We start from the raw sequence: 19,541 nt of genomic DNA on the forward strand, positions 1-19,541 counted from the left end.
GGCTGAGGAGGGCAGGCTGGGCGCCAGGAAATGGCTGCAGCACAAGGCTGGCAGGACAGGACGCCCAGGGAGGCAGCGCGCTCACCGCCCGCACGGGTTTTCAGCCGAAACCGTGGCTGACCTGCCCTGCTGCCGGCTGTAGCACAGCTTCAAGGGCCAGCTGAGCTGGAGATCGCTGAGAGTTTCTTCTGGCGAACTCAGTGGTGATGCTGTGGGTGCAGCCACCCAGCAGCAACACATATGCCATGAGACACAGCTACCCTCCTTGCCATGACACCAGCTAACCAACCAACGTGTTTTCGTGATGGCACGGTCAGGGTTAGCGTTTTGTCGGCCTGCATGTGCCAGGTTGGACAGGGCCTTGAGCAACCTGGTCTAGTGGAAGGTGTCCCTTCGTGTGGCAGGGAGTTAGAACTAGATCTTAAGGTCCTTTCCAACCCAACCCATTCTGTGATTCTATGAATGCGGGGTTCCTTTGTGCTCCTCCATTAAAAAGCCAAGTCACAAACTACTACACTCTATACCAAACCTACTGTATGTTTTTAAGATGTTTACAACTATTATTGAAGTCGAAACGTTCTTGGATTTCCACAGATGGGATAGATGCTGGACTAAGCCTGGAATAAGTGAGGCTTACGGCACAAGACGAGGCTCTCACAAGCACTGCTGGTCTATGACTGAAAGCCACAGGTGAGCAGTTTGGATGCTGAGCTGTGAAAAAAGAGCTGATGAAGTCTCACTCAGCTCAACTATGGCAGTGGCAAACACTAAACTTAACAGGATTTGAGTATCTCATGGACTTTGAATTACAGAACCTTGTTGAGCAGAACACAAGTAACTTCAGCAAACTAGGTAACCTTATAGAGATCAGGATCCTGAGCATGGTGGGCAAAGACAGGAAGAAAGTGCACTCATGTACATGAAACAGGTACAAACATGGAGCAGCACTCATGTCTCTGTTCTTATGCCAGACTGACACCGTCCTTTTGCCTTTCAACTGGAAACCAGACCAAAGCAAGCTGTGGAAAAAAATAAACGTGATGGGGCAATCGATTTTAGAGCCTAGGTTATGATGCAAACTCATAAATGAGGCCCAAATAACAAAGTGAAAGCATACCCCCAAAAAAGAGGCATTTTTAATTTGCCTTCTGTTTCCTCCCACCATGTGCTCATGAATCACCTTCGGAGCCAGAGATGCCTTGAACACGTGCCTTAGAGCCTCCGAGGCATAGCAGCGTTTCTCACCGCCGCTTAGGAGGCAAAACCAAACGGCAGCTGCGTTAAAAATTAATAAATAAATAATAATTTTAAAATCCAACCCTCCCCACCTCGACCTGGAGCCCTTCCCAAGCCACCTGTACGCCCTAGCAGGTGCCACACAGCCGGCGGACGCGGCTGGGGATGATAAAAGCCGCCGGGGGGCGGTGGTTGGGGTCGTTACCTCGGCTCTGAGGTGAGTGGGGGGACGGTGGGAATGGCCTCCGCCGGGCGGGTGCTGCGCCCGCCTTTGCGCCGCCTCACAGGACCCGCCCGGCCCAAGCCCCTCCTAATCGGCCTGGCTCGCTCACACCCTCCTCTCCCCTTCACTCCTCAGCGCCATGAGGCTCCTTCTTTGCGCCGTGGTGCTCTGGTGGCTCCTGGAGGTCTTCCGCTATGGTGGTGCCTCAGGTAAGCGCGGCGCGGGGGGGCGGGTGTGCGGGCCGTGGCCGCCATTAAGCGGCCGAAGGGCTGGTGAAGCCCGGGTTGGAGTGGGGAGAGGGAGTTTTGGGGCGGGTGGAGGTGTAGCGGGATGGGGGGAAGGGGGTTGGTGCGAGGACGGGTATGTAGAGCCTTCTGAGGGGTGTTGTAGGCGGTGGTGGGTCGGCCTGCAGCTGTCTTGGGGGTTGAGGGAGAGAAGATCAAAGTGAAGACGCAGCTGTCTGCAGAGCTGGAGGAGAGTTCTGTATATTCATCCTTATCTTAATCTTTGCGGGTAGGGAGACATCTCCTCCCTTTTTTCCCTCCTTTTTTTCCTCCCTTAATCGCTATGAACGCCATGATTTTAACTCTTACACGGATATACAGGGCTAATTTTAACCGTGCCGTTGCAGGGATACGGTACAGGCTGATGAGTCTGGTGTAGAGTTGTATTCCTGTTAAAGAAACAAGGTGACATTCACTACTTATGAGTGTATATGAGAAAGGGAACATGGTTAATAGTGGGAAATTTTTTTTTTTACCACATGTTGGCTCCCAGCACCCTGTGAATTGTGGGCTGAAAACCACTGTCATTATAAAACTAAGGAAATGAGCACTTTCCCCCTCCTCCTGCCCCTAGAATTTGGATCTTGGTTCCTAAAATTATGTGTTGCCTATGTTGATGTAATCTGACTTTACTTGACGCAGGCTTTTTTCGTAGTTCCCCCGTGTTCCTAATGTGACTAAAATAGGTGTCCAGAGGTAAGTGTACTATAATGAGTTTAGCTTGTGAAGATTTAAGAGTGGCTTACTTTTTTTTTTTTTCTGCTTAAACTCTTATCTGTTCAGATGAAGGAAAAAATAATTGGTTTCCTTTCAGAGGTAATTCAGAGATAAGCACGCAGCCCTTTATGTTAGGGTTGATGTAAGCCTCCTCTTCTTATTTTTTTTATTTTTAAACTTGCCTTTAATGAAGCTTAATTGACCAAAAGGAAAAGTCTGCTCTGGGGATACTTTGCAAAGCTGCAGGACAGTGTTTGGAACCAGTCTCAAGTGTGGAAGACTTCTCTTCCCCTCACCCAGAGTCTCATGCCCAAGATCTTAGTGGAGAGCCAAGCATTCCCTGCTTCCTGTAGGACCCAGACTCTTAGGCTTGGCTGCTGATGATAGCAAGCCGGTCTGAGCATGAAGGCTCAGTGTTCTTAGATCTTAATGTTTATACTAAAAGATGGTGATAAGCATTTTGTCTGCTGGACTTGATTGGAAATGGGTCATGTGTTTATTTTTAGTTTTTTGTTACAGTATGTTAAAAGGCAGAATGAATATTGGACTGAGCTAATTGCTCTGCCTTGAGGGAGTCTGTTGCTCTATTTCCTTGCAGAGTTGAGGGTGAAAGTATTTATCTCCTGAAAAGCTACTAAGCTGTGTAATTTGCCTACAAACAGCTGATTATTAGGCTCTTTAAGCAAGGACACTTGCTTAATGGTTCACTTATTTGAAATTGTCTTGTGGTTTTCCAGTGGTTTGCAGGGATGGGCTCTGCTATCTCCTAATACTAGAAGATCCTCCTTCATTTTAAAAGTGCAGATAAGTAAAATCTCTGCATGATGACCTATATTACCTCTCTGGGGTTCTGATGAGCTGCTTCAAACTTAGTATTTGTGTAGAAGTGTTGTGTATCATGTTTGTTACCTTCCAGGGAGCTCTACCTTTTTATGAAGTAGGATTGCAACTGGCCTTGTTTGCTCCATCTAAACCAGATTGCTCAATGTTGGAAAAACTAAAGCAAATTTACAGGGTAATTGGGATTGAGCTCCCTCTTGCAAAGGGAGCTTATCTGGATGAACTTAATTTGTGCTAGCTGTTTTGTCTATGCAAAGACAACATTTTAAAAGAAGAGGTTCAAGCAAAGCTGTTTAGCTGCCTGAATGTATTGGTCAGCTGGCCACTTGCATCTTGAAGCTCTGCTGCCCAAATGTGCAAATGACTACTTAATCAACAGTGCCAGCAATGTGACTGGGGCCAGGTCTTGTGTGTTCTGTCTGCTAATCAAAGTGGATTAGTCAAACTGTAAGCAGGTGAGACTGGTGCTTCTTCCCTCAATTCTCAGACTTTAGAAGACCTCATGACCTCTAACATGATGAACAGAAGAGTCTTCTGGTATGGGAGTCGTACAGTTGGCAACAAGCCAAATTCTGTAGCGCTATCTACTTCAAGCATCAAACTGTGCTTTAAGCATGAGCCTCAGTTCATGTGCAATTAAAATTTAGAAGCTTACGTAAATCTTACTACTTTTGGAGTGGGTAGTGTCTTTATTTGGGGTCTCACTAGTGTGGAAAGACAGAGACCTTGTAGCAGGACTCTGCCATGTGTCCATGTATGTGTGGCCTTACAGGTCTGATACAATATGGCTGCTGGCTTTATTCTGTGAAGTAACTATACTCATGTTTTCCCTATTCAAACTAGTTTTCAGTCTGAGCTTGCATTTCATCTCCATTAAATGTCTTCATGTGACTACTTGTTTACATACTCCCTGTGCTGGAAGGTTCTTGCCTCTTAAATCTTACATAACCTTATTCTGCATATCCATTGACAGTTGGTTGTCACAAGTAGAAATGTGTTTCCCCTGACTGTAAATGACTTCTTTGTCTGAGGCAAGCATAATGTTTGAGCATGGCTCTGTAGGTAAAGACTCTTCCTATATGAGCAGCAGTGGTATTTCTTCAGTTGTGTTTCTTAATGGAAATTGGACTGCTAGGTGTCATCATGGACCTCGTGGTTAACTTTATTGATAATGGGGGCTGGCACTTGACTGTTGGAGCTGGAGATGTGGCTTACTTCAAGCATCAAATGAACTGAGCTTGGCACTGAATCAGCTGAATGGAAATGGTTAAAGCTGGGTATTGCTTGTTGGGGAAAGTGCATATCACGGAAGCGATAACAAATGCTGTCTCTAGAGTCAACTACCTTGTTGCTTAGAGTTATGAATAAGGGGTTTTGATCTCAAAGGAGCTCAGAGAGGTTTGATTCCTTTGCTATCTTTACTGGTTTTGCCCTCCATATGGGAGAAAAGATAGGAGGAGTGACAGAGTGGACTGTCCATCTCTGTTTGTCAGTTCTTTTATATGCTGGTTTATCTGTGCTCCTGTTCTGGTATTGCTACTAGTATATGAAGTAATACATGCCCAATACTCCATCTTTGCTGCTCTGCTCTTGCTCAGTTTCAGCAGTGCTGACTTCCTTTAAGTGTGTTTTCAGTTGATGATCCCTGTAATTGTGAGGGTTCCTCTCTTGTATCTAACCCAAAACTACTCTGGCATGCAGCAACCATTATACTTCTCCCTGCAAGGCAAGGAAGAGGGGATAGCCTGGCATCTGGTGGGGTGTTTCCAGCCCTTCACTCTCTGAAGCAAATGAAGCAATAGAAGTTGGGATGCTTGGATTTTGTTTCTGGTTCCATTGCAGACTTAGTAAGTCAACTACCTCACTTCTGTGGTGGTGTTACCTTTGCTGTATGTGCTGCTGAACCTGCAGTCCTATTTGGTGTGCTACCTTCAGTTTGATCAAGCTTGCCCAAAGCAGCAGCTTGCATGCTGTGGTCAGCACTATGTGTTCATTGGGGTCTTGATATCTGTCTTGCAAAGCATCTTTGACAACACTGAACTCTACATGGCTCAGGTAGTCTAATGCCTGTCTGAGAACTTGCAGTAGCAATAGGGCTGATGTATCATTAGTTATTTAATTAGTCTTGTTCTCCAAGCTCTCTTTCTGCAGATGTGTTTTCAAATGACAGAAAAAGAGAAGGCTGGAAAGGTCTATGGCCATGCAGCAGTTGCTCTTCTAGCAAATTTCTTAGAAGCTGCTCTGCAGTTCTTGTGGACTCTCCTTTTTAGCCATCTTTCAAACTTGGTTAAAAGTGTAGTTCAAGGAGCCTGTGAGCAATAAGCTGAAAAAGACTTGATTGATGGATGTAGCCATTCTTGTTCTTCACTCTGAGTCTGTGCTCTTCTGTCCAGACTTTGGTTTAAAATGTGTGTCACATGCACTGTTTTAGGAGCAGTTATGCAAACAGTAAAGCAATGTAGAACACTATACCTTAATTTACCACAGAGGACCTCTGACATTTAGAGTCTCATGATTGTATTAAAGTAGTAGTTGTGTGTCTTGCTGATGAATCTGTTCTTTTTTTATGCTGAGGCCTCTGGGTATAAGTACAGAGTGGAGGTGAGAAACAAGACAGACCAGTGCAGTTTTTCTCCCTTTGATGTAGAGCACAGGGAGGATGTATATGGTTTCAGCTTTTTTTTTTTTTTTTAAAGAACATCTACATGTGAGCATCTGCAGTTCAAGAAACTGTGCTCAAGTGCTTAAAGATCAAAGAAAAATATTTTATTGCATTTTAAGTTTCAATCAAAATTTGAGTGCATAGATGTATAGTCTGTGCCTTTTGAATTCTTTTCTTTAGCATCCATACTGCTAGTTGCATTTCTAGTAGACATAAGATCTAAGGATGACAGAAGTCTTGTGAAGGGGAGGGTAATCTGAAGGGGGACTCTGTTTCTGAAGAATGCATAAGGCTTTTTTGTAGCTCTAATTTTACATTAATTACTGTTTGAAAACTTGGAGTAGAAACTTTCTACCTTAACACAAACTGCAGATGATGGGACAGAAAATAATATTTTTAACTCCTATATGTTCTCCATATTTCAGCTGGGGTTTTATTGGTGATGCAGTCCTGGTGTTAATTGAATTTTGGGGGCGGCATGTAGGGGTTGAAGTTGGCAAGATGAGATGAGTTAGACTTTTCCTCCACTCTGAGGTGAGTGGGGGAGGCATGAGGATAGGAGCTCACCTCTTTACATATCAACAGGCAAAGAAGTTGGCCAAAGATGCCAATTCTTGGCAGACAAGAGTGAGGAAATAAAACTGGAAAGGAGTTAGAATACTGCATATGGTTTCAGATGAGATGACTCTATCCTTTTCTTGGATGACCTGAGTCATCAGCAACAATGTATAAGGATGGTGCTGTTGATTACTCTGTGCTTCTGCTGAGTACTCAACTGTATCAACCCTTTACACTGGAAAGGGCAACTTTATTGAGGAAATGCTGAGGATGTGTTTAGGCTTGATAAGTTTTAGGTTTGTTGGGCTACTGTGTGTGCACACAGGGGAATTCAGGGGGGAAAACCCCGAAAGGCATTGTGCATGCTCTGCAAGCATCTAGTCTGCCTGCTAACCATCAACAAAAGAGAATCTTGTGGATTCTGTACAGCTGCTTCTCTCTTCCCATGACATCCCTTGTCCCTGAAGAGCCTAGCACGTAGAGAAAGCAGACTTTCTAGCATGACTTGAATGACAAGCCTAGGCTTATGTCCTAGGTCATGTGGTTCTCTTTAAATTAAAATGACAGTGGATCATGGGATTATGCTCATCATAAGAAGAAATGGTCTTGTTTGTGTCTTGGAAAAATTAATCAGATTTTTATATATAAAAAAATCAGTGTCCAAAAGTCCTAATAATTAAGAATAGTGGGGGAGCAAAAGACGTGAAATAGCAGAAAGTGGGTAAGTATACATTTGTAAACTACAGATTTAACTGTGTTGTAGAAGTTAACTCCTATTCCTGTGGTCCATGGGAATTCAGCCAGAAAGTCTAAGAGATGTTATACAAATTGACTTGCTAATACAAGCATACTCGCCTATATTTATCTGCCAAAGAGCAAGTAGTCCTCAGTATCCTCTCTCTACTGAATGTTACTTGCTGTTGACTGCACTAGCTGCTCAGCTGCAGCTAATGTCTGCTGCTGGTGAGCTCAGCTGTATCAAATACTGAGCTCCTGGCAGGGAGTCTTGCCCCATGTGCTAAGGTTGAGTGCATGGTGGGTTCTCTAGCTGTAGCTGTTCTTGTAGGTATAGCTCTGTGTGTAGTAGTCTCTGAAACCTTGATACAGTTACAGGGTGAGAGTAGCATAACATAACATCTTGCTCTGTTCCCAGCTGACTAATATTGGGCTACTGGAAGCTTCCAGACTTCCCTTGGTAATTGCTTCTGTCTGGGCAAAAAAAAAGTGTCTTCCCTTTTTTGTTATACAGGTCTTCTTGAGCTGTCCTTAGGAAAATTCAGAAATGTGCTACTTAACCAGACCAATCCAGTGGAAGCTGTAATCAGGAACATTGCAAGCAATGTGACTGTTGTTATTTTTCAAGTACATGCCCAGCAAAGCGATGTGGTGATATCCTTTGATAAGGTACGGTAAGAGTGTCACTTCTGTTCTTAAGTGGTACTTTTAACAAAGGAGTTGGCTCTGGTACATGTGGGAATATAGAACTGAAGCTGTATAAATAATATAATACTATCTTAATATCTGCATGGCTCTTGGACAGTATTATTTTGGCTTCAGAAATCCTTTCTTGTATATCATAGCTGCTATTTTGGAGGGCTGAATGCTAAAGGAATTTCAGAGCTGACTCGAAAATGTTTCAAGGCTCTTTGTTCTTGGTGGAAATGGTGCTTTTGACATGTGACTGCTGACTACTATCCATTAGCTAGTAAAATTAAAACCAAGATACATGATATTCTATGATAAGTACTTGCTAGATACCTCATACACTAAACATAATTGCTTTGGGATATTTAGTTGTCTGCTGTTTGTGGCTTGGATCTAGCCACTACAGATAGGATGTCTTGTTACCCCAGCTTTGTATCCTGAATCTAATTCTCCTTTGGTGGCACATGGAGAAATTAGTCCATAGTGCTCCAGTGAAGGCTGCTACTTCTGCTATACACTAGGCTCAGTTAGTCCCATCATTACTGGGATGCAATCACCTAAAATACTGGGGGTTTTTTCATGGTGCTGTGAGACTCTAACTGTTGTTTGAGCAGAATGTAGACTAAGCTGAAGGTGGTAGACAGAGACCTGACAGCTGCCGTCCAGTTTCCTGCTCTCCATCAGTGTTATCCAAAGGAGAATATACTGAGTGCCAAGAAGTATCCTGGGAAGCTTAGGAGATGGATAACCTGTAACACAAGTCACCCAGCTCAGTCATCTTTGTACTGGTGAAATAACCACCATTACAGGGCTAAGGCATTACTGTTACACCTGTTCAGTCTTTGATTACCACTGGCAGAATCTTCTGCCAATTTAGACCCTCTCTGTATTCATGGGCCTTACCAGGATGAGGGCAGTGATGCATAAATATGGCTATACTGCTTTTAGGGCTGGCCTGCTTCTAGAAATATGAAGCTAAACCAGACCATAAAGTCTGCCAGGTCCAAAGTGCTTCCTTACAATGTTGCCTCAGATAATTATGGCCTTGGGCAAAAGCACATTTTCCTTGCTGAAAAACAAATTTGACTGCAGGACAATTATTTTTTTCCAGCTGTGTGAGTGTGATACTGTGTGGTCTTTCCTCAAGACCCCTGGTTATAGAAGGGTTGGTGGGGATTGGGTCAGTAGCTGAACTGGCCCCAGGCACTTGTCTGGCATGGCTAGTGTTAAGCCAGCTGTCATACAGTCATCTTCATTCTGGTGGAGATAGTAAAAGGCTTCTGCACTTCCCAGAATGTACCATCCCTCACTTCTTGTGGGGGATATTCCAGTCCCTTTACAGTTCTAGTAGTCAATTCATGGCTGTGCAGCAGTAGACTTCAACTAGCTAGTTTTGTTTGCAACTTGCCTGTGATTATCAGCTCTTTAGTAGTCTCAACTTATCACTTGGGTTTTTGAGCCTGAGCTAGGCAGCGTGTGGTGTCAGAGGCCACTCCCTTTTTTCCATCTTCCTTTTTTATCAGCTAGCTAAGGGCTGAATGCCGCATCTGAGGTCACTGGCACTGAAATGTGAGCCCTGCGGGTTTGTGGCATGAATGTGACTCCTGTACAATAGGTTGAGTTGTGGTAGAAATCTTTTCAAGAAGAACTGCTTGTTTATATAATTTGTTTCTGTCCAGAATCCATCTGTGAACAGCTCAGGAACTGGAGTAGACAAAGGACTGGTTTCCATCCTTCGGCCTCAGCAGACCGTGTGTACGTGGTACCTTCAGTCTCTGGATGCTAGCCAGGTGCTCAGCACAGCTATCTCTATTCCCTATATGGAGAAAGGTATGTTCTTATTACTTGGCAAGGGATACTGCCTCTGCTTATTGCAAGCTAACTGTGAAATGAACACCTTTCAAGGGTGATATTCTTAAATGATGCAAATGTATGATGGAGATGCCAGAAATTGTTTTGAGATGGTCTGAAAAAGTTTAGTATCACTCACTGCAGAATTGAGTTGTGTATAAGAATGTACTGTATGGTCTTGTTATCACTTCAGCTTTAGAGTAGAAAACTTCGTATATGTATCAGGACCTAACTTAGACTGCAGTGAAAGCACTTGTGCTGTTGGCAGGACTAGAAGCTGACAATTTTATGTGCTCAGCAAGCAGGCTATGCCAGTAAGTACCATCATTGCTGAGGTCTTCGAATTATTTTTTTTTCATGCATCTAAGGGGGAGGTAAAAACTACCACAGTTATCTTTTCTGTGTTCTAGATCCTATTCCTGGAGGCTGCAATCTAGAGTTTGACTTGGAAGTGGATCCAAATATTTACCTAGACTATACATTGGTTGATATACACATCAAGTTTGCCCCTGCAAACTTGGGATATAACAGGTGTGTGAAAAACTGAGTGCACTGAGCAAGACCTTATTTAGCCAAGATCATAAAACAAGATTCTGCTGAAAAGGCTGACTATCCACCTGCTGGCAGAAATCTTGTTTGCTGCAGCAGACTGAGAGGTAAATGAAGAAGAGGAGGAGGAGAGGTAATACATGAAAGAGATGGTTGAGAGCTGCAGCTTGTGAAAGAGACTATGCAACTTCAGATGTGCAAGCAGTCAGCAAATACTGGATCTTTCCATTCCTCATGATGACTTGATCTGTTTGAGGAGCAATTGTTTATTCTAGCCAGTTTCATTCATTTACTGGTATTGAAGCCTGATAATGACCTGGAGTTTTGTTTAACATTGAGACTTCAGGTTATAAAGCATTATTTCCTGAATGATGCCTGGTGTCTCAGGTAATGGGGAATGGGAAGGCTGTGTTCAGAGCTGTGTGAATATTTAATATGCATGGAAAACCAAACAGCAATGTTATGGTCTTTGGCTGTTGTCACCTCTTAGAATTCTTGTGCTGGTTCCTTGTGACAACACATAGGAAGCCTCTGTAAATGTAAAGGCAGGTATCAGCACAGACACTACCTTCATCAGGGTGCTTCTGCATAGCACAGCTGTAGTCTGTGCTTGCAAACATTTACAGTCCAGCTTTGAATGAGCTGCTAGTGTGAACTTCTAAAGAGTAGAAGACATGCTGCCAGCTCAACCAGGTAACTTCTGAAAGCTAATGTTAAGATCTGGGGGCTCGTGATGGGTGTGTAGCTGATCTCTTCAATTGCAGAGGAGCAAACCCACCATCCTGTGATTCGGGGACAGGTCAGAACTCCAGATGGCGGCTGCACTATGATGTCTACCAGTACTTCTTACCAGAGAATGATCTTTCTGAGATGGTACTCATGAGCCACATACGGAAGATGTCTGAGGTGCGAAGTATCAAAGCCAATGGCATTAAAGTAAGTCTGAAGCACTGGCGTACCAGGCATGTGGCATTGGCACTACCTTAAGTTTTCTTCTCCCCGTGCTTATCTTCCTTGAGTGGTGACATAAGCTGCTGATGCTTCGGGCTTCTTACTTGTATCTGGGACTTCTGGCTAGGAAGTATACAGCGAGTCTTGCAATCGAAACAGCAACCACTCTTTCTTAGCATAGAGGTGGATAGTTAGCACAGCCCTTAATGTGGCAGAATTGAGAGATCTTGCAATGATCTCTTGTTATTGACTGGTCTGAGATATTTTGATGTCTTGCACTCTTTTCTCAATGAAACTAGCTCTTATGGCAGTGTCTTCTTGCTTGCTGAATACTGCTTTAGTCACAGTGCTCCTTCAGTGATATTAAAAGCCAGCTTGCCTATAGCTATACTGCCACCGAATGCCTGTAAATCCAGGAATAGAGCCACTTCTGACAAAGATGGGTAGTCTTGTATGGTGCCTGATAGATGCTGGGGTCTGGCATCCTCAGATGTTGAGGATTGAGCAGGCAATGCAAAGAAGAGAGCAGGGGTGGAGAATAGAGTGGAACTGGAATAGAAGTAGGTGCCATTTGGAGTGGCATAAGAAGATCTGATATGTGAGAGCAAACACTTACTACATGTTTGCCTACTCTCCAGCAAAGAGATTGGAAGGGATGGAGCAGGGAATCTCAGTGGCCATGACCTGCCTGGTTTTGCTAGTGAGTAGAATGGCAGCCTTGCCAGTGTCAGAGGCCAGGCGTGGGTTAGTAGACTGACAGGGAACCTGAGCTGTGACCTGAAATGGGGAGGAGCAAAACATTTGAGTGGGAAAGTCTTCTCCCCTGTCAGAAAACATAGTAATGCGAGAAGAAATGCAGTCAGTCCTGTCAGCCTTTTAATGCTTCAGCTGGTGATCCTGAGAGGGTTCAGGATAGGAGAGTTCTTGCTGATCATCTTCCTTGAGCTGCTAGGTATTGCCTCAGCTGTATGAACACATCAACAGGCCATCAGTAACAGTGACAAGCAGTTCATTGCAATTGAAAATATGCTTTACTGTTCCAGATGCTTACACTGACAACTGATGACAAGACCAATGTCTACTTTTCTTCACTTCCTGGACAAGGTGTGATCTACAATGTCATAGTATGGGATCCTCTTTGGAATACTTCTGCTGCATACATACCTGTGCATACATATGCCTGCAGCTTTGCTGACCTAGTGGATAACTGCTCTTCTCTTAGTAAGTTGGGACTTGTATGTCCTTGCCCACTCGTCTCAAGCTTATTGTGCTACAAAATGCTGAATGGTCCTTTTGAGTTTTTTTTTTTTTTTTGTGTGTGAAGCGTTTTGTTTTACACTGGATATATTTTGTTACTTTATGTAGGAGTCTACTTGTTGATCAAGGAGAAATTCTAGAATGATGAAAGAAGAGTAAGGAGAGTTATTAGCAATTGAAGGGTTAACTTAACAGAGGTTTAATATTGTGGCTTGAGAATATATAACTTTCAACTCTGTAGTGCCACTCTAGCTTTTACCATCTGAACTGGATGCATAATGTTAAATCACTTGTAGGACTACAGATGCTGCATATAAAACATGAACTAGATTAGGGTCCTGTTGGTGATCCACTCAAGATGACTGCTGGTTCAGCCATTGCGGATCTCCTCACATGGTGTGTCTGAAGGAGCGGCAGATACAAAGTTATGAGTTACAGCAAACTGACCGTACGTTTGCGTCACTGTGGGGACTACCAGGTAGAATGCTCTAGTAACCCTTTCTTTCTCCTTCTAGGTAAACTCTCTACCAAAGTATTCTTTACTGCTTTTGCTGTTCTTGGTCTTTTCACTTGCTTTTTTGGACACAGATTCTGGAAAACAGGTACTGAATATTTGTGTTTTCTTCTCATAAGTCTGATTGGAATTTCATAACTGTGATTTGCTGTAACTTAGAATGGTGATGTTATTACTAAGATTCCCTTGATAGTTATTACATGTTAATTAGGTCCACTGCTTGGCTTTTATAGGATCTGAGCTTTTAAGCACAGATGAGCAAGAAGCTTCTGGTGTGTAGGGAACAGAAATGTGGAACTAGGGTGAATGCTGGGCAATGTAGATATAAATATGTAGTTTTTGACTGAAGAGCTTGAGAACACTGCTTTCCAGATCAAAGTGCTGTCTAGCTGTCAGTGGCTGGGAAGCACAAAAGGAACTGATATGTTCCTTCCCTGTTGTAACTTCAAGATATTTGAAGATGTACTGAAGTGGGTTTGGTATGAAGTGATAAACAGTATACTGAGTCTTCTTCCTTCTTCTCTAGACTTATTCTTCATGGGCTTCATATTCACAGCGTTCTTCTTCTTTGTATTCATCACACGGGTAACTGGCCTTAGTTATGATGGTGAGTAGATATTTTAGGATACCCCATGCCCTTCCCAAAGTATTATTTTGAATCTCTTCAGTAAAATATCAGTTGTGCTTGTTGTGGGCCAGCCTTAGGAAGGATAGGAGGGTGATTACCTGAACTGAGCTATGATTACCATAATAGCTAAATGTGCAACAGAGTAACTGTTGCTTCCAACGGCAAATAGTGATTCAGAATTAATAGCTGCAACTATAAAAGACAAATTTCAGTATCTAGCCAAGGAAGATGCAGGTTTTCTGATATCCTGGAAATCTGCGACATGCTTCCTTTTTACTTGGGTGGACCTCAGTTTCAGATCAAATGTAGATTTCATCTGTAAAACGGAAATAGAAGGTCTGTACCCTGCTTGATAGACTAGCAACAATTAGTTCATTTTGTCTGTGTCCTGCCTCATAGTTAGTTTTTAATACTTATGCATTAGCGGTTGCAACCTTAACTGCCCTGGGAATTCAAGGTACTAATGTACATACTAGCAAGCCTTTCATTCCAGCCCTCTGTTGCTCTTCCAGTAGCCCATTCTCAATAGCAGACTGGAGTCTAAGTGGAATATACACGAGGCAAATACTGGTACTCTTGGCTTTATTTAGAAAGTTCTCATTAGGTAACAATCAAGTATGTAAGTAAAGCTGCTGGATACAGTATTGCAATAACAAGTTTTCAGAGTGTTGGAATTTCCCCTTTTGTTTTTCAGTGCGTCTTATTTTGACAGCAGTAGCTGGCATTATTGGAGGGCTCCTCTTGGTTGTGAGCTGGTGGAGATTTGGCTCGATCCTACTCTGTATGTTTATTATTGGACTTGTGTTGGGATTTCTCTTTTCATCAACGGTCTTCTTTACCCCGCTAGGTATGTACTGGAATACTCTGCTGCAAAGTGCTGGTTATGGAATGGTGTGTTCCTGCTGTATTACAGGGACATTGCAAGGCTTTAAGATGAACGCCACTTTCGTTTATCTTAGTATGATGTTTAACTTTCCCTATCCAGCTTTCCCTATCCAGTGTTGGAAGAAATAGTGATATACCTGAAGTCTTTGTTCAGGTGTGCCGTAACTAAAACGAAGGGAATCTGCACTAGTGGGAAAAGGAAACTGCTTATTATGCAGAGAACTTGCTGAGGCTATTCCTACCTGTGTGCCACCTCAGCAGCCTGTGGCACCGGCTCTGCTCCAGGCATGCACTTGCTGTCTGTCTTATTTCCTATTAGTCACATCAGAAAATCTGCAGTCTTAACTTAAAGGCTTCAGAGCTAAAGGCAATATGGATTGAGGAACTCCTGCTGTTATCTTTCACCACACTACAGTGCAGGCTCTGGGAGAACTGCATCGTAGGAGTCAAATTTGTATTTGCAGCTGGATTGACATCATGAGGATCTTCAGAATGACTTTGAGAGAACCAATAGACAAATCACTTAAAAGCAAGCGAGGCTGCTGAGCTGGAATCCCTCGGGGGCATCACAGTATCAGCCACACTGCTTTCCCTATTATGATTTTTAAACATCACTAGTCTTCTACTTGAGATCCCTTGGTGGGACTGTTTTTCTTTAGTTATCTGTGTTTGACTTAAGCCACAAGTCTGATAATCCATGCAGTCCCTAGTTGGCCTTGATTAAAGCAAAGCAGTGCACTCAGCTGGGGGTCAGCTTAGAAAAGGTCAGGCCTTAGAAAGCAGGGAGAGCAAAGCAGTGTTTGAGTGACTTCATTACTCTTCCTAAATCTGAAAGAATTTGTTGCCTTGTGATATTGTGATGGCTGCACTTGCACTATGCTAGAGTCAAATATACATAGATGGAGGTTTATATATTCTAAACCTATATAAGTAACAGAATGGCTTCTTTTTGGGCAGAAGTACTCTGGTACTTTTTATTCTTACCAGATGAGTAACATACACCTGACCAAAAATCTTTGTTTCATGGACATGGTCTGCTGTCCCAACTGAAGGTACAGGACCTATACTCACTATACTCAACCGGGACAGTCTTTTTCTGTTCCTGTTTTGAGTAACTGTTACAATGCACCCTAAACAATCTTCACTTGAGCTCAAAAGTTAAGCTTTTCAATATTGTACTCTGGATATATCTGATTGTACAAAATCTGTGGGGGGAGAGGGGAGCTCACCCCAACCACTTGCAAAAAAGAAAATGTTTTACTAACTAGTAAATTACATGTGGAATATGGTGTCTTTGCAGGAGACTACAGGGTCTTCCGTGACGATGTGGTGTTCTGGGTGACCTTTTCTTCTGTAGCCTTGATGATTCCAGTGCTTTTTGTTGGCTGTCCAAGAATTGTAAGTAAGCTGCACTGTCACCTTAGAGGGAGGGAGGAAGGTTGTCAGGCTTCTTAAGGCAAAATGTAGTCCTGTGGGATATGTATAGAAAACTTAACACAGCTTCATGAAGTCAGCACAGGACCAGCTCTGGGGAGTTTCTGTTCAGCCCTACTTGTGCTAAGTGGTCCATAATCAAAGGAATGACTCCCTGCAGTTCTGCACATAGCATCTGCTAGTGCTTGCATTTAGTCAACTTCTGGTGTCTTAACAAGCTGCCTGTAGAACAGGTGTGCACAGCCAACTTCCAGTAGAAGAACTGGTACCAATTACCATCTTAATGAGATGGGGGAATAAAGAGTGTTTATCAGGCTCCTAAAGCAGTGTTTTTTCTCCCCCTCTAGCTGAACATACTGGCCTCTGGAATAGTAGGCTCTTATGCAGTGATCCTAGCTATTGCTTGTTATGTCTACACAAGCCTTGCTTACATCACCTTAGACCTACTCAGAAGGGTCCTCAATGATTACTTCAGCAGAGCTTACACCAACGTGCCTTTTCAAACAAATGGTGAGTACAGCTCCAAAGACTTCTTTTTTTAAAGAAAAAACACTGCCTCTTTGGTTCCATTGTAAACGGTGAGGATAGGAAGGGATAAGAGGAGAACAAAATAAGTACAGTGTCAGATTTAACTCCCTGATGATAAAATCTAGTCCTGTAAAAGAAATACTTGAGTACGCTCCAAGGCAAGCAACCTTCCAGCAGGTGTTACGTGACAGAGGACCTTGTGAAAGGTGCTTCTCGGGCTTGGACCTTGCTGATGAGTTTGTGGGGTGCGCAGACAAAAGGCCGAATGTGGTGACTGAACAGCTCGTCTGACTCCATGTGTGTTCTTCCCTCTAAGCATGTGAGGCTGCAGAGACAATGCTTTATTCTGTTGCTAAACAGCAAGGAATGCTCTGCTTTGATACAGGAATCTGTTTGGTTTGTCTTTCAGACTTCATTATTCTGTCAGTGTGGACAATGCTGGCCCTCAGTGGAGTAACTGTGCAGCTTCGCCGAGAGAGAAGTGAAGTGCCCTTCCCACCGCACCCCTATCTTGCCTGGAAGCGGGAAAGGGAGCGCAGAAGCACCAATGTCTTAGACCCTAGCCATCATATCCCTCCCCTGAGAGAGAGGATCCATAACAAGCTACTGCATATCAAAGAGCTTTTTCAGAAAGAGCAGCCAGCTGGGGAGAGAACTCCGCTGCTTCTGTAACCTGCCAGATAACTAGTGGGAACAGAGAGGAAGAATCTAGGAATGGCAAGATGAGTGATCACCAGCAAACCGGGCAGTGGTGCGGGATTTACCACTGCCAGTTTGCCCTGCTTGATTTAGAGAGGATCGTATTTGCCCAACCTGAAGAAGAGTTATCTGTTGGTACACTACATACTGTTTTGTGACTCTTTCCTCAATGGCCCACTCAGGCTGCTGTAACGTATATGTCTAGCTGTAGAATCTTGTACTAATGGTCAAGTACAGGTATTTATCTTGTGGTGATCTAGTTTGATATTTAGGTATGGGAAATGCAAAACAACCTTTAGAAAGCAACCGGTACAGTTCTGGTTCTTCTCTTGTGGTGTGGAAATCACTGCTGAAATATTGCCTGACTCGCTCTTTAAAGTGGGCAGCCTCTCAAATTGTGAGGGATGAAAAGTGAGGACCATACACAGAAGTTCTTCTAGCAGGAACTGAAGTATCACCACCTAATATAGGTACAGAATGTGTGTCTGCAGACACAGTTGTCTCCAAGAAGTGTTACTGAACTTTGCAAGCTAAACTAAGTGACTTGAATTTAAGCTGCACTGAATTAACTCTTGTAAGTGTGCACACTGGGGCTCAGGAAGTGGACCTGATCTGAGACAAGAAGACTTTCTTTCTTTCAGCTGGTTTTGTAGCAAGCTGGTCATCTGGTCTCTGTGCAGAGGTGACTGCTAAGAGGACACAAGAGGTTTGCCTCCTTGTTTGCTTTCTGAATAGCTTTTGTCTTGTTTCTGCTCTGGTATATTTTCTTTTTTTGATGGTGCTGTCATAAAGCTAAAGGAAAAGCTAAATAAGCTTTCTGTAGCCAACAGCAGTTTTGGTTTGGTTTTTTTTCCCTGGAATTGGTTGAAACACTATTTTTATTTTTAATCAATATATCTTTTAATTCTGCCTTTGAGGGGTGAAAACCAGCATCCAGCTAGCAAAATCCTGACCAGGATCCATACTGACTACATTCCTTACCACTTTGGATTGCATCTGCCCAAAGCAGAATGTAGTATAAAACTGGATAAGGGTGGAGGATTGTGATCTTGTGTGGTGGCTTTACTGACTTCCTTAAAACCAAACCAAACAGCCATATTCAAAACGCAGACTGGAGCATTGTGGTTTTGGCTCACAAAAATGCACAAGCAGTCCTGAGGCTGTCCTTGGTTTTACCTGCCTTTGCCGCCCCGTGCTCAATCCAAAACCCTGTGGTCTTCATGGTCAGTGTTTACATGGTGATCTGTCATGCATTAAATGATGGTTGAAGTCTTGTGTCCTGTACCTTGGTACAGGTTATGATAGCTCTTCCTCCTCCTATCTTTGTACCTCCAGTGTTGGGCAGCAAAGTGCGTGGTCCTTTCTGTCTGAAGGTGAATGGCTGTTCTGCTACCTGAGCAAAACCATCATCAGTGAATACCCTAATGGTGGCAACTTAGGTTCTTGGCCATCACTTTAAATTCTTGGTAGTAAGTATGTAAGAAACAACTCTTTGTAGGGTAACTGGAAAAATTAACTTTATTTGGGAACTTAGGTGAAAGTTAAGACACCCTGGCAATAGGAAGGAATTAATGGCTTTAAAATTACTCTGCTTACCTGCCCTTTTTCTTTCAGGAGTGAAAGCTTAATGGCATAGTATGGGGTGGCTGAGCTCATGTGGTGTTTAGAGAGACAAATCCCATGATTGCTTGGAGCTGGAACATCTACCTGAAACAGCAAAGCAAGGCTGAGATCCTGCAGTTTGGGTCTTGCTTCACTGTGCTGTTGCGTGGCCCATGAGGGGCCCTTTCCCTGGCCTCTGGCAGACTGATGCTTGCTGACTGCCCTTACTGCACTGGTACCGAGCACGTCTGCTGTATTTGATGGCAAGTAGCAAACACTTACTTGGCATACAAATGCTCTTAAACATGTTTACCTTGGTCTTTTTATAACTGCTGTGATTAATATTGTGCAAGAAACAAGTTTAACTCTAATTTTCTATATCTTTTATAATAAAGATGTCTTTTGAAAGAATATTGGAACTAAAGGGGTCTCTTTGAATTCAAAGATGGTTTTACAACTTAGGTTCTGTCTTTGGTTTTGTAGGGATAGTTTGTTTTGGAAAAATTTCTTAGCCCCAAGGGATGGGGGGGGTAAGGGAGGGAGGAACTTTGCTGACCTGTTGTAAGGCCTTACTGTAGTTGCAGTGACACCCAGAGGCTGGAGAGGGGTTATGTTCTGTGTGAAGCTAGTGAGCAAGTGCATGGTCCAAAGAGGCTGCTGCTTATAGCTTTGTCAGACGAGGTTCTAGAGAACAAACG

General features: G+C 43.4%; 1 protein-coding gene across 1 annotated transcript; it reads left to right on the plus strand.

Moving 5' to 3' along the window:
- The first annotated feature begins 1,512 nt into the window (after positions 1–1,512).
- TM7SF3 (transmembrane 7 superfamily member 3) lies at positions 1,513–19,254 on the plus strand. The gene is made up of 12 exons (XM_030481111.1): positions 1,513–1,668; positions 7,770–7,924; positions 9,625–9,775; positions 10,207–10,327; positions 11,110–11,281; positions 12,340–12,517; positions 13,069–13,155; positions 13,594–13,674; positions 14,390–14,542; positions 15,881–15,978; positions 16,362–16,524; positions 16,952–19,254. Exons 1-12 carry the CDS (start codon positions 1,599–1,601, stop codon positions 17,212–17,214), a joined length of 1,692 nt encoding a protein of 563 aa, XP_030336971.1. The 5' UTR covers positions 1,513–1,598; the 3' UTR covers positions 17,215–19,254.
- The last annotated feature ends 287 nt before the right edge of the window (positions 19,255–19,541 follow it).

The sequence above is a fragment of the Strigops habroptila genome, chromosome 3 (genome assembly GCF_004027225.2).
Source record: "Strigops habroptila isolate Jane chromosome 3, bStrHab1.2.pri, whole genome shotgun sequence".
Classification (NCBI taxonomy): Eukaryota; Metazoa; Chordata; class Aves; order Psittaciformes; family Psittacidae; genus Strigops; species Strigops habroptila.